Source organism: Panthera tigris, chromosome B4 (genome assembly GCF_018350195.1).
Source record: "Panthera tigris isolate Pti1 chromosome B4, P.tigris_Pti1_mat1.1, whole genome shotgun sequence".
Taxonomy (NCBI): Eukaryota; Metazoa; Chordata; class Mammalia; order Carnivora; family Felidae; genus Panthera; species Panthera tigris.
In genome coordinates, this window is record NC_056666.1 from 89613376 (window position 1) to 89636558 (window position 23183).

The 23183-nt window shown below is 35.5% G+C and overlaps 1 protein-coding gene and 1 long non-coding RNA gene across 6 annotated transcripts in view; one reads left to right on the forward strand and one right to left on the reverse strand.

Moving 5' to 3' along the window:
* LEMD3 (LEM domain containing 3) overlaps window positions 1-17521 on the forward strand; it is a 69930-nt gene extending 52409 nt beyond the window's left edge. Inside the window, exons 6-14 of one of the 2 annotated variants that reach the window (XR_006220038.1) lie at window positions 41-186; window positions 1540-1641; window positions 1742-1844; window positions 2535-2713; window positions 8400-8481; window positions 10030-10135; window positions 10253-10331; window positions 13869-13969; window positions 17430-17521. Coding sequence is in view for 1 of the 2 variants with exons in the window: in XM_007099185.3 (XP_007099247.2) it covers window positions 41-186; window positions 1540-1641; window positions 1742-1844; window positions 2535-2713; window positions 8400-8481; window positions 10030-10135; window positions 10253-10331; window positions 10556-10719 (961 nt within the window). In the remaining variant the exon portion in view is untranslated. Of the gene's footprint in view, window positions 1-40; window positions 187-1539; window positions 1642-1741; window positions 1845-2534; window positions 2714-8399; window positions 8482-10029; window positions 10136-10252; window positions 10332-10555; window positions 12312-13868; window positions 13970-17429 lie in introns of those variants that run through there. The other variant, XM_007099185.3, reaches the window with a different exon arrangement.
* The window catches only part of LOC107179632, a 34019-nt gene continuing 23454 nt past the window's right edge, over window positions 12619-23183 (reverse strand). For 3 of the 4 annotated variants that reach the window (XR_006220040.1, XR_001510289.2, XR_006220039.1), the window contains exons 4-8: window positions 20909-21053; window positions 17085-17545; window positions 15134-15254; window positions 14219-14282; window positions 12619-12705 (exon numbers count right to left, since the gene is read on the reverse strand). This is a non-coding gene — a long non-coding RNA (uncharacterized LOC107179632). The remainder of the gene's footprint in view (window positions 12706-14218; window positions 14283-15133; window positions 15255-17084; window positions 17546-20908; window positions 21054-23183) is intronic. The other variant, XR_006220041.1, reaches the window with a different exon arrangement.

The window sequence follows — 23183 nt, forward strand, 5'->3', positions numbered from 1 at the left end:
TGATTTTGGCTCTAAAGTCTCCTTAATTATTTTTAAATAGGTGTGTTGGTTATGGCCCCGAGGAGCAATTGAAAAATATAACTGATGTGCAGTTTTTACAGTCCACAAGACCACAGATGTCTTTCTGGTGTCGTTTTCGACGTGCTTTTATTACTGTCACCCACAGGTTATTGTTGTTATGCTTAGGTAAGTTGTTGGGGTGAGAAAGAAGATACATGATAGTGTAGAATTTTTGTGTCTGTATTTTACCAGTTGAGAATTTACTTCTGTGGTAGTTCCCGTTATAAATCACATCGAGAAGTCTTCATTAAGGTATAATAACAGTGACTTTTTTTATACATATTGTCAGTATTAATCTAAGGACTTAGAAATCAGTATTATAAGGGAAGTTGGAATAAAACTTTATAAGAATGTCAGGAAAAGCAAGTATGGTGCATAAACAGAAATCTTAAGAAAATAGAACAGGAAAATTTAAAAATTAAGCTTATTTTTTATTTTTTATTTTTTTAATTTTTTTTTTTTTAACGTTTATTTATTTTTGAGACAGAGACAGAGCATGACCAGGGGAGGGTCAGAGAGAGAGGGAGACACAGAATCTGAAACAGGCTCCAGGCTCTGAGCAGTCAGCACAGAGCCCTACGCGGGGCTCGTCACATACCGCGAGATCGTGACCTGAGCCGAAGTCGGACGCTTAACCGACTGAGCCACCCAGGCGCCCGCTTATTTTTTAAATAATAAAATATTATAAATTAAGTTCATTAAAATTCTTTTTGATTTAAAAAAATATCATTTACCTTGGATTCCTGGATTTTCTATGACTGTTTTGATTGATTATAGGAATTTATTTTTCTAGGTTTATTTTTGAGAGTGAGTGAGCAGGGGAGGGACAGAGAGAAAGGGAGAGAATCCCAAGCAGTCTTCCTGCTGCCAGCGTGGAGCCCAACTCCAGGCTCAATCTCACGAATCATGAGATCATGATCTGAGCTGAAATCAGGAGTTGGACACTTAACCGACTGAGCCACCCAGGCTCCCCGTTTATAGGAATTTAGAAGATACTTATTTTTTTCTTTTTTCTGTTCAAGTCCTTTAAAAATAATTTACTTAAAGTCAGGTGTAGTATATTTACAGTCTTAGAAAACTCACTTTTCTAATAGCTTAATGTGGCAAAGGAAAAAGTTTGTGAGATGTGTTTACATTGTTTTTAAAAAAAATAGAATTTAAATGTTGAGTTGTCAACATAATGGAAGAGAGAGTTTTTCTAGAGAGATTAAGTGAAACTCAGGAAAATGTTTAACACCAAATTGGTCTATGTAATAGTAATTATGTAGCTAATTCAGTCCACTGTTTTGAAGGCCCATTCCATTATACCATTATAGCAGTTAAAATAATTACTGTAGAAACTGTCCTAAGAGTTCTCTTTCTTTGCTGTGTTTTGTTAACATCAGATTTAACGATTAGACCAATAACTTCAGATTGCAGTGACTTAATTGAATGCCACTGACCACAATTTTTAAAACACAAAATATGTAAATATTGCAGGTGTAGTGATGGTTTGTGTCGTTCTGCGTTACATGAAATATCGCTGGACAAAAGAAGAAGAGGAAACAAGACAGATGTATGATATGGTGGTGAAGATAATAGGTATAAGTATTTGAAAAGATCGAAACTATTTCTAGAGTAGTCATGTGAAAAATTACAACGTGATGTCCATTGATTCATTTGTAAATTTGTTTATTTTCAGATGTTTTACGAAGTCATAATGAAGCTTGCCAGGAAAATAAAGACTTACAACCTTACATGCCTATTCCACATGTGCAAGATTCCTTAATACAGCCTCATGACAGGTGTGTTCAAAATCTTGTGAGTCAAAGTAGATCTGAATGTTGGTATCTTCTGAAATCGTGATAATTATATTGAGAGTTGGGGCCCTTTTCAAGTAGACCTGCTTTACTTTTGTACTTTAAACTCTCCTTTCTTTCTAAATTCCCTGTCTTGTCCTCCTAATTTTGAGTGGCCTGATAGACAACTGGATTTCCAAATCATTATCACTTCTATACATTTTTGATTCTTTGTTGTCAGTTTTCACCTTATTTCCGTTAATTTCATCTTGATAAAGAAACAGAGATAGACAATAGCCAGTGATGTTTTACTAATAATGCCTTAAATATTTTGTTGTTAATGAAGCTTTTTAAATAAAAATACTACATAATAACTTCTTGAAAATAAAAGATGATTCCATATCCTAAAGCAGCATTCTTCACTGTTAGCAACACCTCAGAATCATCAGTGGACTTTGGGGGGAAAAATTACTGATGCTTATGTTCTACCTCTGGAGATTGACATTCAGTAAATCTGAGATGAGCTTCAAGCATCTAAATCTTTTTTGAAAAAAACTTCATAAGCAGCGATCAGAAAAATCAGAGTTAATAATAACCATTATCTAATACTTGAAAATTACAATAACCAATTACTAATACTTGAAAAAGATGACAAGCCAAGATGATAGTACATTTGTCATTTTGTTCACATGATAGGAAAAAGATGAAGAAAGTCTGGGATAGAGCTGTTGACTTCCTTGCTGCTAATGAGTCTAGAGTTCGCACAGAGACACGAAGAATAGGTGGTACAGATTTTCTAGTTTGGCGCTGGATCCAGCCTTCTGCCTCCTGTGACAAAATATTAGTAATACCTTCTAAAGTATGGCAAGGTCAAGGTATGTATTTTTAAACAACAACAGAAATAAACATCAGTTTTTCTAATTTTTTCAGCACGTAAAAGTGTTACATGTTTATTTACTTTTAATTTAATTTAATTTTTTTTAAATATATGAAATTTATTGTCAAATTGGTTTCCATACAACACCCAGTGCTCATCCCAAAAGATGCCCTCTTCAATACATGTTTAAAGGAAAATAGTACCATTGAAAGATACATGAAGGCAACGCTCCCTTTGCAGTTTCATCCCATAGAAGGAATTCGTGTTAGCTTCTTTACATACTTCTACTTTCCTCCTTGCAAATATAAACATAAGTGGTTTATCTTTACTATAATAGAACACTATATACATTACTTTGAGTTTTTCCTTTTTCACTTACAGCAACTTAGTATTGTAGATCTAAGTATATTCTTTTCCCCTAATTTTTATGCAGATAAGACATAATTTCTGTTTTACATATGTATAAAACATATATAAGTGAAACATAACTTTTTAACTGCTCTCTTTTCTGAGTTTTGCTTGCCTCCCTCTTTTTTATTAAGACTCCTCTACTTGCATATCCCTTGTGCCAAGTAGCTTTTGTGGCTATCTTTCCATATTGTTCTTAAGGCTTGCATAGCTACAAAAACAGGTATATGTAAATATATAGGAGAGTCTGGTGATTGGTTGCCTTAGGTACCCAAACCTCTATTAGTGATGACTGTTACCTCACTTGAATTTTTGGATGGTTAGTTGCAAAAATTAAATCTTGTTGGTTTAATGTGCATTTCAAAACTAGTCGTGAGTTGAGTTTCTTTAAATCTCCTTGTTGGATAAAAGCATATTTATCAATGTTTGCTAAACACAGTATTTATGAGACAGTTAAGTTGTTTTGATATTGAAAAAAAAATCCAATCACTCTGTTCTCTAATTTTCACTGTTAAAGAGCTTGAATCATAATAATAATAATGATAGTCTTCAATAATCATGGCATAAAAACGATGCTTTGATGATGCCAAAGATGACACTAAACAATAAACTTTTTGTTTTAAAAGGTGTCTGCGGAAGGGTCTTATGAAATGAAAACAGAATGCAAAGCCAGTCAGATCAGATTACCTTAGTGCCTGCTGTAATGGTTACGAATTCTCAGTCTAATTTCTTCATGTAGCTAGCAGTTGGTGCTTATGTATGCATGTGATGTTCTAGAAAAGGCCATTATTTTGTTCATGTGAATTTATTATAGTTGTCTTATTTTTATTTTGTTTACTTATTTGAAGTTTATTTATTTTGAGAGAGAGACAGCATGAGTAGGGGATGGGCGGAGAGAGAGAGAGAGAGAGAGAGAGAAAGAAAATCCCAAACAGGCTTCATACAGTCAGCGCAGAGCCCCATGGGGGGCTCACACTCACAAACTGTGAGATCATGATCTGAGCTGAAATCAAGAGTCAGATGCTTAACCAACTGAGCCACCTTGGTGCCCTTTTAGTTGCATTTTTAAAATATGAGATTTTCAAGATGAATCTAAAGACAGTTTCTTGACCTAGATAATCCAAGTTCTTATAAGTTAGTAGGGGGGAATGACAGATTCTTAAGTGCGTTGAATTGGATGCTCTATATCTAGAATTTAAAACCTCAAACTATTTTCATTTTATTTTCTTTAGATAGGAAAAGACTGCATAAGTGTGATATAAGACAACTTTAGGTCAGTTATATTAGTTGTAAAACTCAACTTGAATTGATAGAATAGTTTTAAAATGTCCTGCTACTTTGTTTCATCAGGGTTCTTCTCGTGTAGTATATGTTTATAAACTATATGCCAAATACTGAGCTATCTTAATTTGAATACTTCTAAATGCACAATGTAAAGACTTATAAACTCAATCTCTCTTTACTTGACAGTTACAAGTCAAGTAATCCCTTGAAAGGGATTGAGAGTAAAATAATATGCCTGTTGCTTAGTTAGCAAATAGAAAAAAAATATAATGGCTGAGATTGTTATTCTGAAGGCAGAAAATCTTGGGGTAGAACCTAGTAGCCATTTGCTTAAGTATATCCATTCAAATTTTTTGGAGGGTTGTGATGATAAAAGTTGATAGACTCCTAGCAAGAGAGATTTGAGTTCAAGAGAATTTGATCATAAAAGAATTTGTTACAGAAGCTGAATAATGAGAAGTTGGTGGGATACTTCTTAATGATAATTACCTGTATCACCTCACTTAAGAACATATAGCCCTAATAAAGAAAGAATTTCGTTTTAATATTATATTTTATGCCATTAAATGTGTAGTCTAAGTATAATTTAAATGACTGACTTATCTTATTGAAGATATTAATACATAAACTAAATTTTGCTTTCACTTAAATGTATCTGAACACAAATGTACTTTAAGTAGTGCTATAGAGTGGGGGTGGGGCAGTTTGGTGGTGGTTTATGTAAAAAGATAGTTTAACTTATTAACAGGCTTAATGTTTATCCTTTTATGAATACTGTGGTTTAATTAAAAGGTACATGGCTGGAGGGTTGGTAATTATAGTAGTCTTTTGAATTCACTCCCACTATAAGCTGTTGTCATTTCATAGTATTTTTTCCAAGTAATTGTTACTTAATGAACCTTATTGAATTTTTAGTTCTCTTCCTAAAGGATTGTTAAGTATAGATTGGATTCTTACATAGCAGTAGTATCTCTAATGATATTTTAAAGCACTAGTTAAAAATCAAACCATACCTGCTGGAGAGAATTATTTATGTTTCCAGCAGATGGAGCCTTCAGAATAAATAGCATTCATTTGAAGGATCCAAACATAATTCTTGAGGTATTTGAAATGTATCATTTGGTAACCACTATCTCTCTGCTTGTACCAGGAGGTGATTACAATTTAGTTAGGGAGACAAAGCATATATCTTAAAAATCACTTGGATCTTCATGATTACTTTGTGACTAGAATTGACCAGGAATAGCTTCTCCCAGAGCTATTTTGTGGAAACTTGGGTCTAGACTAGGATAAGATGGTATTAATGCTTCCATTTTCTCTGGTTCATTCCCTGCTGGCCCAGGCCAGTATTGGAATTTCAAGGAAGTCAGATGGCCTACAACTGAAAGGTCATCAAGAATACCACCTATACACTCTGCCAGAGAAGTCTAGGTGGTGCTGGAAGGTTCATAGGCTTTCTTGATCTGGGGTTTGGCAAAGATTTTTCATGTACAGTGGCCTTTCCCCCACCCCTTATCAAGCACTTGTAGGACATTCACACCCCAGACATTTCTTTTCACTAGATACTTCTGAAATCTTTCATTAATTTATTTTTTTCTTACAAGTTTTTATTTAAATTCCCTTTAGTTAACATGCAGTGTAATATCAGCTTCAGGTGTAGAATTTAGTGATTCATCACTTACATACGACACCTGGTGCTCATCACAACAGGTGCCCTCCTTGATCCCCATCACTTATTTAATCCATTGATACACTCTGGTCTTTAGCCATAAACTCATCCTTTCAACTTTCTTGCTTTATATATATATTTGTTTGTTTTGTTTTTTGTTTTAAACTTCCCATACTCTCCAATTCTTTGATATACCTACTTTTTCCAGTTTTTCAGTCTTCCTCCTGGCTTTATTTCTTTTCCTGTCCATCTTAGTTTCCACAACCCATCATTCCAATCCTTTTCTTGCTAGTACCCTTAAGTCATCACCTATCCCTCTTAGCCTGGTAAATTCCAACCAAGGATGAAACTGTTTTGTCTATGTGCAGGTAGCTGAGCACAGCGGGGAAAAAGTCATACAGTTTTGCAGACTGGTATGTCATAAATAATCAACCTCAGTTGGGCCTTCAGCACTACCTGACTTTCATGTTCTTAAAATATTTTACCAGGTCACTTCACTTTCCTGCTCTGCTCAGTAACAATTTTAGATTTCTTTCCATCTTGTCAAACCTTTGCCTTTCTCTCCTTTCAGTTGATGACTCGAATAGAAGCAATCACATAGTCCCTGCCTCAACGTTCTACCACCAACTCAGTAAAATTGCCAGAATCCACACTCACCCTCACCGCCTATTGCATTCGAAGAGTTCTCTCACTTAACAAAGACCTGAGCCCTTCCCTCTATAGGGAAGGGGATCTAAGCCCTCAGGGTTCCATTCCCTCCAGTCTTCTCAAGCATCTTCTCTCACTGTGTTCTAAACCCCTGCCTCTCCTGGACCTTTTCATCAGCACTTAAACATGCTATATAGTCTCTCTCATCTTTAACACACATTGTTAGAGTCTACACTGTTCTGTAGCTATCACTCTGTCTCTACCCATTCACAGCCACATAGCATTAGTTTACTGTACTCACTGTTTTTACTTTTTCACTTCCCATTTATTCTTCAGCTGATTCTAATCTGTTTTCCATCCCTGACATTCCATGGAAACAGCTCTCAGACATTCATATTGCTAAACCCATTGGACATTTTTCTTTTCTGTCCTTATTTTACTTAACAGTGTTAACAATTGAGCCTGCTTTAAAACTTTCTCTGTTTGGTTTTGGGGATGCCACTTTCTACTAGTTTTCCTGCTACTTCTGACCATTTGTTCAATCTTCTTTTCCAAATTTTCTTCTTTTCCTGGACCTCTAAAGTGTTGGAGTTTCTCAAGGCCAGTGTCTTTTCTCATTCTACCTGTCTTCCTAGATGATCTCACGATTTATATCTTGAATTAAGTCCTATGGTTTTCAGAGTTTTATACCCACCTGTATACCACCTACTACTAGGATATGGACACCACAAATTGAACATGTGCATGAATTCAGTAACTTCTCTTGCCAAACGGACCTCTTCCCCCGGTGTTCTTGGTCTAATTAATGATACCCCTTCTCAGTTGGTTCTGCCATAAACCTGGGGGTCATCCTTAATCTCTTCCTTACCTCCCATGTATAGTTTTTAAACAAGTCGTGTCAAATCTACTCCGTATGTCCTGAGTCTGTCTACTTATTTCCATCTGCATTGCTGGCCTATCTTACCCACGTTAGTATCCTCTTTCTCTTAAACAACTATGGTAACTTTCTAACTGGTCTCCTTGCATTCGCTTTTGTTTCCACCTAATCGATTTTCCACATAACAGTCTACTTTTAAAAATTATAATTTTAAAAGATAGATCTCATCATATTATTCCTCTCCTTAAAAAAAACTTGAGTGACTTTCTATTGGTCTTACGGCAATGTCTAAACACTTTAGTGTGATCTTCATGGTTCTCAATAATCTGACCTGTCCCTGTTAAGGTTTATCTTTCTATTGTTCCTGCTCTAGCTACAGTGGCTGTCTTTTAGTCACTTGACTGCACTGAGCTCCTTCTTGCCTGGGGCTGTATATAAGCTATCACATTTGCTTGAAATGCCCTTTATACTTCTCTTCACTCTGTCTACTTTTATTACTTTTTGGGTCCCAGCATAAATGTTACTTCCTCAAGTGTTATACTTCCAGACTACCTAAGTTACTTTCACAGCTTCCTGTATTCTTCTTTCTTAAGATTTGCCACAATAACGGGTTTTTTTGACACGGTTTCTCATCTGTCTCACCCACTAAACTGCAGACTCTGTGATAGCAATGATTGTCTCTCTTTGATTTACCTTAATATCCAGGGGTCTGGCTCCTAGGAAAAGCATGCAATGAATATGTTTTGAATGAACTAAATGGAACAGTGACAAATAGTAACACTAATTTGTTTTTTGTAGCATTTCATTTAGATAGAAGAAATTCACCACCAAATAGTTTGACACCATGTTTAAAGATTCGAAATATGTTTGACCCAGTTATGTAAGTATTATGATCAGAGGTACATGTAATTTTTATTTGGAATATCCTTACATTGTTATGTCTGTAATTGAACAATCTCTTTTACTTTTGAATCTCTAACTACAGAAATGTTATGTTTTTCTTTTCTCCTCTTTTGTTATATTTCAAGCAAAGGTCTAGCCAAAAGACACAGATGTATAATAATTTGTTAAATTACAAATCTTTGTATGCACTACGAGTCCCCATGGCAGATAAATGTTTAAGTCAAATTAATGATACACGTGGTGATAAACAGTACTTTTTGTTAAGTATATAAATCTTGTCTGCCAATATTCTTTGCCTCATTAGGCAATATAGATAAATATCTACTATTTTTAAATTTCCAATCTCTGATTGTAAAAATTCTCTGCAAAGATGTACACTTTTCCTTCTTAAGACCTGTCTACTTGTCCATGTAATATTCGAGAAACTTTTGTGTCCATTTAATATTTGAGAAACTTTTCTTTTATATGTTATAGCAGCACATGCATCCAGAGATTAGCACAGTTAAAAGTTATTGCCTTAGAATCTGTAATATTTCATATATATGCTGCAATAATTTCTGGAATTTGCTTCCTAGATGTTACTTATTTGTCCAATGATACAACAGATCAGGTTCTGTTTTGTAAAAAAAAAAATTCTAACAGTAGAAACCGTATTACTTAGAAAATACCCATGCATCCCATTTAGTAACTTATTTATTTCAAGAAATGGTTGATATAACGAGATTCCAAATCAGTGGCAACAAAATTGGAACTTTGGAGAAAAAAAACTCTGTCAGTACACATAACACACCCCCTCCGTTTTGCAGAGATATAAGCACTTAGCAGTGCTCTGATCCCTCTTTTGAGAAGCTGACCTCATTACTTAGGGATTAGGAAATCAGTGCCAGTCTAGTATTTTGTTACTAAGATGAAGATTTATGATTTAAAGTGTAGCCACTCTCCCTTCGGCTTGCCCTCTGTATCTCACAAGTAAGACAAATAGGCATCAGTGCAGCAGGAACTCTTAAAGTTCTTGTGACAGTAAGGTGATGCTTTGTGCAAAATGTTTGTCTTGTATCATTCCTCCATTATTTCGAAAAAGAGAACCCCAGAACACATTATTTACTAGGAATTGTCCTTAAGTTTAGGAATTTGAAAATATCATTAAAAAAAATAGTACTCAAGTTTTTTAAGTTCACTACAGACTCATTAAAGTGTTAACGCTTGCTAGGGAGAAAAAAAGAAATGACTACAGGTACATAAGATTTCAGACGTAAAAATGACAGCACATTTGTTCTGCTGTGCTCATTGCCTCAGCTCTGTGCCTTCTTCCACTGGAAATGAGAGAAGGTCTGGGACTGTGAATGCCAGCATTTTTTAATTCTATATAGTACTTGTAACAAGTATTTACCTAACTACTAGTTTTAACAGTATGTAGTTTTGAAATTACTCCCATTCTGGTAGGGTTTATGTGTTATAAGAGACAGTAAATACTTTTAATGGAATAGGAATATGGTTATTGATTTTTTTTTCCATCAATTTTTAGGGAAATAGGGGATCAGTGGCATTTGGCAATTCAAGAAGCAATTTTAGAAAAATGCAGTGATAATGATGGCATTGTTCATATTGCAGTAGACAAAAATTCACGTGAGGTAAAGTAACTTTTACTATCGAATTCTACATTTAGGATTTGTTGCTATTAAACTAAGACTGTTTCTTTTTTTTCCTCTTTCTTTCTTTGTTTCTTTTTTTTTTTTTTAATATCACAGGGCTGTGTATATGTTAAATGTCTGTCTCCAGAATATGCTGGAAAAGCTTTTAAGGCATTGCATGGCTCTTGGTTTGATGGTAAGAAGTTTAAGTATTACAAACATTTTAAAAACATAAATTATGGCTTACTGTTAAATTATACCAGATTTTAAATTAAAGAATATTAGGTCAGCATTTTAGAGTAATAATTTAAGATTCCTTTATTTGCATATTATGTTCATATGTCTTTTACCACAGTTTGTTTTTTGTAAATATTAAGCACATTTTTACAGATCTAAAATATTATTTTTATCTTACAACAGGGAAATTGGTTACAGTAAAATATTTACGACTAGATAGATATCACCACCGCTTTCCCCAAGCTCTTACTTGCAATACTCCCTTGAAGCCATCAAATAAACATATGAACTCTATGTCTCATCTTCGTCTTCGGACTGGCCTAGCCAATTCTCAAGGAGGTTCCTGAAAAGACTTTCTTCCACTCCTAGGATTGGTATTTACAATAGGAAAATTCCTGTTTGGCTTCTTGTCTTCCTTTTAAATGCTTTTTGTATGTAATATTTTTATTGAATACAGCTCTGTTTGAATGTTCCAGAAATCTTAAGGTTCCAAAGGGACTTAACAGTGAGGCAGCAATGCCGAGTAGACAGAACAATTGTTTCATTTAGTTTTTGGAGCTCAGTTAAGCCAATGCATTTAAAGTTTTGCATGAGGAACATTGACGTTATTAAGCATTTTCAGATGTGGTGGTTGTGTTTTTGCACCACAAAGTGTTTGGATAACCACACAAAAGCATGGTGAAGAGGCCTCTTGTATTTCCATAATTTCCTGTGAACTAATGTTGTGAATTTTTGTATACAGTCACCTGCATAGTTCCTTACCAGGCCAGTGTGGTAAAACTGTTAATTTCCCAATTTAACCTTAGGTTTCTATTGCTTGTAAGAGATTCATTTGTTACAGCTGGAATACAGGAAAATTAATTTGGGTTTAGTGGTTACATATACGTGTAGGTGGATGTACATGTACTTAAACTGGCTTTTGTATATATGTATAAATGCTGGGGGTTGGCGAAAGTAGTCTTGTTTTGTGAGGATGTCTGCATTAAAGCAGTAAAATAAGCTTCCTATTTTATTCATAATCTAATGTGTACATATGTATGTGTATATATGTGTGTATGTGTATATATATGTATGTGTATATGTGTATATATATACACACATATATACATATGGCTGTACTATCACATAGATCAAACAGCCAAACACCTGGAAGTATTAGATACAAGTTTAAAATATCTTTTATAAGTTTTATATAAAAATGTCTGAGTATGATTTTGTGTGAAAGTTACGATATCAGTTGTAATGGATTCAAATTTATGTGAGCAATAAAGATGCAATTGGCAGATATTGGAAAAGTATTTTGTGAAAAGCTGTATTTATTATAAATACTAGGACTATGTCATAGTACTATTGGGAGTAAGTCATTTTCCCAATTTATTTATAATTTAATGAAATGTCAGCTCCCCTGTTCTATGTCAAGTTTAAAGCAGGGCACATTGTTGCAGCAAAATGTGTCTTTGAAAATTTATATTTGAAATTTTGGGTCATGAAAGCTTGCAATATAGTAAATGCACGAGTGACTGTTGCTTTGTGCCTCGGTATTTACTTTGTTTCAGTAAAGTTGCTTTATTACTGTTTATGATTTCAGATTAAAATCGTTGCTGAGCAGAGTTTACTTGTAACGTAACAATTGGCTTTTTAAAAAACAACCTGTTGATATATTGTTGTCAGTCCAAATGAATATGTGAAACAGCTGGAATTGTACCAATTTTGATTTTGTTTAAAGCTCAGTTTCCTTTTTGTTTTTTATTGTATATGTGTTGGGTTTGCAGCATGAACTTGCACAGATAATGCACGTTTTCTGGTTAAGTAAACATGATGCACACTGTTCTGTAACAGAAAACCCTATTGTGCCTTACCTATGTGCTTTTGTGGGCACCATGTTTATGAAAAATAAAAAATGATTTGTTATCTGAAGAGAATAAATTTTAAATTCTCAGTTTATGTCTCAGATGCTAAAGTGTGAGAATATAAATATATATATAATATATATAAAATAACCAATCTTTCTGTATTTTATGTGCATCATAGTGATTTATCTGAGCTTAGTGACCCCATCTTGTGACCTGTTGCAAGAGTGAATGTAAAAAATAGTTGTGGCATTTTAAAAGGTCGCCTTTTGATGCAGATGCATCTTTTTTTTTTTTTTTTGCTTCTAAAACATATTTCATGTAAACATTGTACATTTATTATTGTAATATATACTATTATGCAGCTTATTTTACCTGAAACTGTTAAGCCGACCAAGATCCCTCCCTGCAAGACAGATGGGAATGTGTATAATAACTAGATATTTGAGAAGTTCTGAAGTTTGATGTAATCTGTTACTTGTCCTGTTAAAAAAAAAGAAAAAATTCTAATTAAAAATTTATTAGGTTTTTTTTTTTTTTTAATGCGTCTTGGCTTTTAAAAAACTTTTTAATGCCCTGTGTCTTTATTTTTTTTTTTAACCAGTTAAAATAGGTGCCTTTATTTTAAGTCATTTTGGGGATCTGTAAATATATGTATGTATGGTCCTAAAGATGGATGAAGACCCTAAAGTTAACTTTAACCATCCATTCCTCAGCATCTTCCTTTTCTTTATGAAAATGGCTTTTTCTGACTCTCAAGTGTTTGGATCAAAGGGGGGCAAGACTATATACATCAGCTGTGTCACTAAAGCAGCAGTTTTTTCATAGCAAGACTTTCTCAAAAAAGGAAGCTGTTCTTTTACACATTCTGCTCAAACTCCGTATCACATTATAAACCAACAGTTTAAGGGCTAGCTACTTTGAATAGCATTGGTTTAGATTTTTTAATGGTTTAATCAAGTAAAAAAAAAAAAAGACTTGGTTAATCAGTCAGTTGGTAGACTTTTATTGATTGCTAACAAAGGTCAAGTATTGTTACTTGTTAGGGATGCAAAGATGAAAAAGACATGGCCCAGTCCTCAAGGTGGTCGCACTCTAGAGGAAGAACATAGAACAGATAAGTTAAAAGATAGTGTGGAGAATATAGTGAGAGAAAAAAGCAGAAGAAATCCTGGGAGTACAGAGAGGCACCTTTTGCATCTTAATAGATGGGAAAGACATAAGGCAGATGAGATAACAGCTGAGCCATATTTTAATTTAAACATTTATTAAACACTTCTTAATTAGTATAGCTACAATGATAAGTCTCCTTTCCCTTGAGCTCCTAGGGGAACTTTTATTCTTGTGACGAGCTCATAAAAATTGGTGCATGGAACTGAAGCTATGACAAAATCCATTTTCAGACTCATTGGTCTGTAGACTCCTGAATATCCTGTGAATATTGAAGCCTGATATTCGACTTCTTTATATTTTCCTTGTATGGTATTCACTGTTTGGATGACAAGTTGTCTAAGTGGACAATGTTTTTTAATATCACATGCCCAGAATATTTCCTTTAATACGATTGACATTACGGTTCTCACTGCTCCCAGTAACGTCACATTATTATAGGTCATGTACATGGCTTCTTCGCCCTTTTTCCCTAGACTTATCTCGGCAAGCCACTTCTTCCAGGTGACTCAACAGAGGATGCTAAATCAAGCAGAATTTGGGCAGCCACTCTTTTGGAAAGGATGCTGAGGAACAGGTACTTAAGAACTGAAAATAATTAGAAACCAAAAGTTGTGGTTTAAAGAATCTGAATATCCAGGATGCTCATCCTCTTGGTCCAGTAAGCAGGACTAGCTACTACTGCCTCTAAGCCTCCTTGGAGAAACTTTATAAACAGAAATACATCCTGATTACACCTGAGAACCTCTACTGGGGGCAGCAGGATAGATTCATTTTGTCGATTCTTAGATTTTAAAACCAATAGAACCCATGTACTTAGACTCACCTTTTTTCCTATGAGTGGGTGGACATTGGAAGCCTGCACATGCTCCTTAAATTGAAAAGGTTATCTAGGCATAGAAAGCACATGAAAAAAGATTGATAAGATAAACCTACTGCATGTATAAACTGAATATAAAAGTAGACCGTGATAAGACCATGGAAGACCTTGTAGGTCACATTATGAAGTTTGGATGTTGGTTAAAGGGAATTCAGTTAAGGATTTGTTATGATGAAAAATGGAGAAAGGATTTAACGAATAAGAAATGGGAAGGACTTGATTCAATATTGGGAGAGAAACTGATGTTCAGTTTTCTAGTGTGGGAATTCTAACAATCACAACATTTAGAGAACAGATGATAAGTAACAAATTGGATGGAAAAGATGGTAATTGAGTTTTTGGACATTTTGAAATTGGGATGCCTATGGAATATTCAGGTGGATATTCCTAGCAGGTGACTGGATTTCTAATTCCGTTGTATTTTGAGAAAGATCTGAGCTAGAGATACAATTTGGGAATTAAAACCATGAAAGTAAATTAGATGACCCAGAGAATGAGAGAGAGAATCCATAGACATTTAGTTCAATGCCAATTCTGCCATATTTAATGATGTGGTTGGGAAGGGGGTGAAGTATTAAGGAAGATTTGAAACAAATTAAGAAGGTGGAATGTAACAAGGTCTTTGGGGTGAAGTTAAAGTGGAAATTTAGTATGACTATCACATATCTGACTTGGGCAACTGGTTAGATGGTGGTGACATTCCCTAAATTATGGGTTACCGGAGTGGGGAACAAGAGGCCAATCAAGGGTGCTAGATAAGATGTCTCAGAACTGTAGCAGCTAATCAAAATAATCCTCTGACTTCTCAAATGTAGGACATTGTTAGAGGAAGGGCAAGAGGGGATTGTCTGAGAATCTTACCTTTCTAAAATACATAATTGTTACTTGACATAACGTTCTGGCGTTCTCTATGATTCTCTGATAACTGATTAGAAATTTTCCTGGATCATAGAAAAATGAGATGTGGAGTAGATCTAGAAACCTATGATTGTCAAAAGAAAGAACAATTACAAAAGTTGGCTTTTAAATAGAACTGTTCATAAGTGAGTGGTTTGCCAACCCAAGGCTAGAAATTTACTTGAAGCTATGTATTAACTAGTCAGGTCTTACAGGTGTGGAACCATGTTTTTTGCAACTTCATTTCCGCCTTGATCTGTTGAATTAATTTAAAATTTTAACTTAAAAAATTTTTATGTACGTATGTATTTTTTTGAGAGAGAGAATGAGAACGTGAGTGGGATTGGGGCAAAGGGAGAGGGAGAGAGTCTTAAGCAGGCTCCATGCCCAGAGTGGAGCCTGATAGTAGGACTCATTCTCACGACTGTGAGATGACCTGAGTCAAAATCAAGAGTCGTTAACACTTAATAGACTGAGCCACCCAGGTGCCCCCAAAATTTTAACTTCTTTAAAAAAATTTTCTTTTTTTTACCATTTATTTTTGAGAGAGACAGAGACAGAGTGTGAGCTGGGGAGGGGCAGAGAAAGAGGGAGACACAGAATCCAAAGGGGGCTCCAGGCTCTGAGCTGTCAGTACAGAGCCCGACGCGGGGCTCGAACTCACCAACCGTGAGATCATGACCTGAGCCGAAGTCGACGCTCAACTGACTGAGCTGCCCAGGCGCCCCTTAACTTCTTTTTAAGGTTATTTATTTTGAGGGAGCGGGAAAAGGGGCAGAGAGACAGAGACTCCCACACGGATTCCATACTGTCAGCACAAGGCTTGAACTGAAAAACTGTGAGATGACCTGAGCCAAAACCAATAGTCAAATGTTCAACTAACTGAGCTCCCCTAAAATTTTTAACTTTTTTTTTTTTAATGTTTATTTATTTTTGAGAGAGAGAGAGAAAATGAGTGACCGAGGAGCAGAGAGAGAAGGATACACAGAATCTGAAGCAGGCTCCAGGCTCTGAGCTGTCAGCACAGACCCCGATGCATGAACTGTGAGATCATGACCTGACCGAAGTCGGACACTCAACCGACTGAGCCACCCAGGTGCCCCTAAAATTTTAACTTTTAAGAGGCAGTCTTATTTTTGTATTTCCGAGTGCTGCAATACTTCCTTTTACTGCTCCCCACACAAAGGCTACTAATGTGGACATTTTGAGATCTTAGTAGCTTTTTATTTTGTACTGAATAATAGCCAAGTTCAAGTTGGTATTCAAGACCTGCCTTTATCTAGAGCAGTGCTTGTCCAATAGAGATATAATGTTAGCCATGTGTAATTTAAAATTTTCTGATGGCCAAGTTAAAAAATAGGTAAAGACAGGTAAAGTTAACTTTAATAGATTTTATTTAAACTTATATACTCAGGATATTATCATCTCAACATGTAATCAAAAATTTTATTGAGCTATTTTATATGCTTTAAAATCTAGAATACAGTAAAACCTTAGTTTGTGAGCATAATTCGTTCCGAAAATATGCTTGTAAGCCAAAGCACTTGTATATCAAAGCAAATTTCCCCATAAGAAAAAATAGAGGGGCACCTGGGTAGTCAGTTGGTAGGTTAAGCATCCGACTTCAGCTCAGGTCATGATCTCACAGTTCATGGGTTTGAGCCCCTCATCGGGCTCTGTGCTGACAGCTCGGAGCCTGGAGCCTGCTTCAGATTCTGTGCCTCCCTCTCTCTCTACCCCTTCCCTGCTTGTACTCTATCTCCCTCTGTCTTAAAAAAATAAACATTAAAAAAAAAAAAGGAAACTCAGATGATTCGTTCCACAACCTAAAAATATTCACATAAAAATTATTACAATACTGTAATATAATACAAAATAATAAAATACAAAATTAAAAAAAATAACCTGCACTTACCTTTGAAAACCTTCATGGCTGGTGTGAAGGAGACGAGAGGGGAGTTATTGTGTAGGGCGACTTTCACTATCACTAACGGAATCACTGCTGTCTTTTGGCTCAATGGAATCTTTTTCTTTTGGTGCAGCTTTAACAAGGAACCTATTCAGTGACACTTGCTTTTGCCTCCTTTTGAGGATTTCGTGGAAACGTGATACCACATTGTCGTTAAACATTCATTGCTCTCATTGCTACAGCCTTATTCAGGTGGTGCTTTTCTACAAAATTGCACTGTTTCCCACATTTGACACATCTCCCTGATCTCATTGGAGGTGAGAGTTTCCTCCGCCTTTTTCTCCTCTGCAGAGAAGACCTCCTCCATAATATCTTGCTGTTGCTCGAGATGCAGATCCATCAGTTCATTGGTGGTCACCGTGGCCTGAGACCAAGCATCTGAGCATCGGAGGCTATCACCCACAATCCTGCGGTGAGAGAGACAGAGAGAAAGAAGAACCACTGGCTCAGTAGTGATCATGTGATGTTCGGAGTAATGGACTACTCGTATTGCAAGACCTTGCTCCCTTATCAAGTTAAAATTTATTAGAAACGTTTGCTCGTCTTGCAGAACACTCGCAGAACAAGTTAGTCACAATCCGAGGTTTTACTGCATATGTTACACTTACAGCTAGCATGACCCTGTGTTGTAGGACTTACAGTGCTAAAACTTACACAGTTGGTCACCTCATTAACAGCCCATCTCAATTCAGATACTACATTTTCACTGAAAACACTTGATCTATATTTATATTTTGTAACCTTTACAGTTGGAAAAAGTAGATTCACAGACGCAGGTTCTTCCAAACTTCCGTAAAAAGTTTTCCTATAACTGAATCAGGTATCCCTTTTTAAGTTTACATTAATTCAGATGAAAACTTCAGTTCTTCAGCTCTAGTAGCCGTATGTTAAATCCTCAGTAGCCATGTGTAGCCAGTGTTGACCATGGTTACAGTGCAGTTCTAGACCGGCCTGTACCTTTCTAGCTAAATCCCACTTCGACTGCCAGCAGGCTCCAGCTAAATTGCACTGCTGTCTTTCCTGGGCACAGTAACTGTCACTTGATTCCACTTTTACTGGCACTGTTGTATCGTTCGTTTTGCTTGAGACATCTCATTTCCGGTTTCCATAGACCCAAACCTTGCCCATCCTGTAAAATGTGATACAAATGTCTCCTCCAGGAAGCATTTCTGATTATTTCTAGCTAGAAGTTATTCCTTCTAGGTGCATTTCTGAAATACTTGATTTGCACTCCTCTTACTGTTTTCGGCAGTTGCTTGTGGTGTAGTTTCTTGTAGTCTGCTCTATTTTGGCTTCTCAGTCCTCATCATTCCTCTGAAACTGCTCCTCCAGAGCACCAAAAAACTTCCTTTTGCCAAATTCAAGAGTCGTTTCTATAGCTTCATCTTTCTTGAACTCTTAGCATCGTGGGATGTTGCTGGTCATTGCCTCCTTTTTTACTTATTATGAAATAATTTACACCTGTAAGAATCTATTGAAAGTTTACATTTTATTTATATTTTGAAGTATAGCATCATTTTAAGATCTAGAATATTAACTTGGAAGCACATCTCTGCCTTTGCCTGATGCTTGTCTCTCCTTTCCGACTCCCAGATAACCATTATTCTGGATTGTGTGTTAATAATTCTTTATTTTTCATTATAATTTTGCCACATATGTATGTATCTCTAAATACTATATTGTTTGTTACTGTTTTTGACCTTTCTGTGAATAGAATCAAATGCATACTTACTTCACTGACTTTTTGTTCAACATCGTCATTGAGATTCATCTGTACAGATGCACGTAGCTCTCATTAATTGTGGCTGTGTAGTATTCTATTGTGAAATATGCCACAATTTATTCAAGTATCTCTGAGATTGTTTTCAGTTTTTTACTATTATAATTAAGGTAGCTGTGAACATTCATGCTTGAACATATTTCCTTCTGCACACATTCAAGTTTCTCTAGGTCAGTGATGCTCAAAAGGTGTAGTTCTCAAGTTAGCAGCATTGAATGGGAACTTGTTATTCCAAGCAAATTATTGGGCCCCACCTAGACTTGTTGAATCAGAAACTTTGGAGTTGGGGCCTAGTAATCTGTGTTTTCACAAATCCTTCAGGTGATCCTGATGGCACATTCAAGGTTGACAATCCTGGGTATAAAGGTGCCCTATGTGAGGTTAATGTGCATTTCCTGATTAAGATTTTTCGCTTACATATTTTTGAAATAACTTTCTTTCTTTTTCACTGTGACATTTAAGAAATTCTGATGAGGAAATGGTTTATGCCTGGTCCCCCTCCCCGCCCCCCCCACTGCTTTGCTCATTTGTTTTGTTTCTTAAGTTCCGCATATGAATGAAATCATATGGGATTTGTCTAACTTATTTCACTTAGATTATGCTTAGACTAATACTCTCTAGCTCCATCCATGTCATGGCAAGTGGAAAGATTTCATATTTTAAATGTTTGGTAGAATTCACCATTGATGTCATTAGGCCTGGCCCTCATAGGTAGTTTTTTGATTACTAAGTCAATGTTTTCACTTAATATAGGTCTATTAAAAATTTCTCTTTCTTCTTAGGTTAGTTTTAGTGGCTTATGTCCTAGGAATTTTTACATTTCACCTATTCAATTTCTTGGTGTATATAGAGTTGTTCATAGCATTCCCTTATAATCTTTATTTCTGTAATGTTAGTAGTAATGCCCCCTCTTTACTGATTTTAATCATTTGAGTCTTTTCTCCTTTTTTCTTGGTCAGTCTAGCTACAAATTTTCAAAGAATCAACTTTTGGTTTTGTTGATGTTGTCTATTATTTTTCTATTCTCCATGTCTTTCCACCCTAGTCTTTTATTTCTTTCCTTCTGCTTGCTTTGGGTTTATTTTGCTCTTCTTTTTCCAGTGTAGTTTTGGTTATTGATTTGAAATCTTTTCTTTCTTTTCTTTTTTTTTTAGCATGGGCATTTACAGCTGTCAATTTTCTTTTAAGTACTGTGTTAGCTGCATCTCGTAAGTTTTGGTATATTGGGTGTTCATTCTGATTCATCTCAAAGTATTCTAATTTCCTTTTGGTTTCTTTTCGGACCCATTGGTTATTTAGAAGCTTATTTCACTTACACATATTTGTGAATTCCTTGTATTTCTTTCGGTTACTGATTCTAATTTCATTCCATGTGATTGGATAACATATTTTGTTTGATTTCAGTCCCTTTAAACTTTTTAAAGCTTATTTTATGGCCTAGCATTTGGTCTATCCTGAGGAATGTTCTGTGTGAACTTGCAAAGAATGTATATCCTGCTGTTAAAAACTAGGTGACCAGACATCAACAGATATTCTTTGGGCCATAACTGCCTCCCATACTTGATCAAATCTTTGATTTTCTGCTTTTGTTTTGTTATGGGCCTCGAAGAATTTCCCTTACATTATTGCCAGATCAGTAATTGGCTTAAAGGGATGTTTTTCATGTTTAATCCAGTATAAAAGATGTTTTATTCATTTATCTAAAAAATTTTTTTTTAATGTTTATTTATTTTTGAGAGAGAGAGGCAGAGTGCGAGCAGGGGAGGGGCAGAGAGAGAGAGGGAGACACAGAATCCAAGCCAGGCTCCGGGCTCCAAGCCGTCAGCATAGAGCCCATCGTGGGGTTGGAACTCAAGAACTGCAAGATCATGACCTAGCCGAAGTTAGATGCTTAACCAACTGAGCCACCCAGGTGCCTCTAAAAGATATTTTATAATGAGAGGTTTATTCAGTCTGTCGTTCCATTCTATTGCTGGAAATAAGTTCTTACCTTATCCCTTCCTTATTGCCCCTGTCCTTGAAAATCACTTGTGTTCTTTAAAGAAAAGTAATCTCACTCTTGTGATTGGTGCCTTGGTTCAATAGAGATATTCTTTTTTTGATGGTGATTTAATAGATAGGTAAACTGATAGCACCTGTGAATAAATTCAACAAGAAATATATAAGACCTATGTGAGGAAAACTTTCCTAAAAGAGATCAAGGAAAACAAATAAATGGAGATATATATCATTCTTCCTTGATAGAAATGCTGAAAATAGCAAATACACTAATTCTTCCTAAATTAGTAAAGAGGTTTATTGAATTCCAATAAAGATTCCAATAGATTTAAATTAATTTTTAGGGCTTTTAAGTGAATTTCTATGATAGCTAAAAGGATAAACAAAAAAGAGTAAGTTTTTAAAGTTAAAATATGATTGAAAAGCAGAGACTGGCCCTATCAGATATGAAAGCAAATTAAATCTGTGTTAACACTGTTACACAAATATAGGAGTAGACAATTAATACCTTGAAACAGATAATTATCGAGTATAACTGGTACCAGAAGGTCACTTACATTAAATCCACTTAAATCAAGGATCAAATTTTTATAATAACTAGTTTTACTAAAACTAACTTGAAATATTTTGCTAAAAATATAAAAATAAACTTATTTTCTATATAATGAAGTTAACTTCTAAATATTTTAACTTTTAGAAATAACTTTTGGCATTTTTCTTGACAAAATTATTTGAAACATGAAATGCTAATTTTCATTTCATGTTTGATTTCTCCTCCTTAATTGAATCATTTTTCAAAAATTTCCTAGACTTCATTTTTGTAAGGGTTTCTTTCTAATCAGACCATTCCTTTATACACTTCTTGTGTCATTGCCCTTTTGGCCTTGGCTTCTGCCCTTTGATTGCAAGCTGCACTGACACATTCTTAGCTCTGCTCATGATTTGAACAGTTCTCCATCATCTTTATCAACTTCATGAAATCTGACATATTTTGTGAGATTTGCTAGCTTACTTTGTAATGAATTTTCATTGCACTTGCATTGTATTTTTGAATGACAGTCTGGAAGACACTGGCAAACACAGGCATTAACATAGATGATACTGTAAAGCAGAGAAAGATATGAAAAGAGGCCCTTACTTTTAAGTAAGAGTATTTTATGTTATGACTCAACATCAATAACAGATTGCATGGTCAATGAATACTTGAGTTATGAGGACACTTTGGTATATAAGAATTCAGTGTATGATAATGTTTTCACTCATATGTGGAACTTGAGAAACTTAACAGAAGACCATGGGGGAAAGGGAAGGGGAAAAAAATAGTTACAAATGGAGAGGGAAGGGGGCTAACCATAAGAGACTCTTAAATACAGAGAACAAACTGAGGGTTGATGGAGGAGTGAGAGAGGGGAAATGGGTGATGGGCATTGAGGGGGGCACTTGTTGGGACGAGCACTGGGTGTTGTATGTAAGTGATGAACCATGGGAATCTACCCCAAAAACCAAGAGCACACTTTACACACTGTTAGCCAATTTGACAATAAATTATATATTTTTTAAAAAAGCATTGTATGATAAAGGTGACTTTTTTTTTCATTAAAAAGTTTTTTAAGGTGATTTTAAAAATCAGGAAAAGTAGATCGTTCAATAAAATTAAGAGACTAAGAACCTTAATGTAGCTAATGCCAGGGCCTTTGAGTCCTGCAAGTTTCATATGCCTCAATAACACAAAAAGTATTGTGTTGTCTTCGTCACGTATAGTATCCTCTCCTTGCCATGGCAAGGTCCAGAACAAAAGGGCAGGAGGATAGTTTCCTGATGCTTATTTTGTTCAGGGCTTTCTTTTTTATTTTTTATTTTTATTTTTTAACGTTTATTTATTTTTGAGACAGAGAGAGCATGAACGGAGGAGGGGCAGAGAGAGAGGGAGACACAGAATCCGAAGCAGGCTTCAGGCTCTGAGCCATCAGCCCAGAGCTCGACGCAGGGCTCGAACTCACGGACTGTGAGACTGTGACCTGAGTTAAAGTCGGACGCTTAACCGACTGAGCCACCCAGGCGCCCCAGGGCTTTCTTTTTTATTTGACAGTCATAGTTGGGCTTCTCTACATCACTACCAGCATCTATTTTACAGAAGCCTAGCAACATATCTGCAGAGAAGGAAATCTTATCAGAGGAACCTGATAAGTAGCCTAGCCCTTCCGTAACAAACCTTCTCAAGTGTTATGCCACAGGTTACGGATGTGCTAACGTGCACTTTGAGTGGT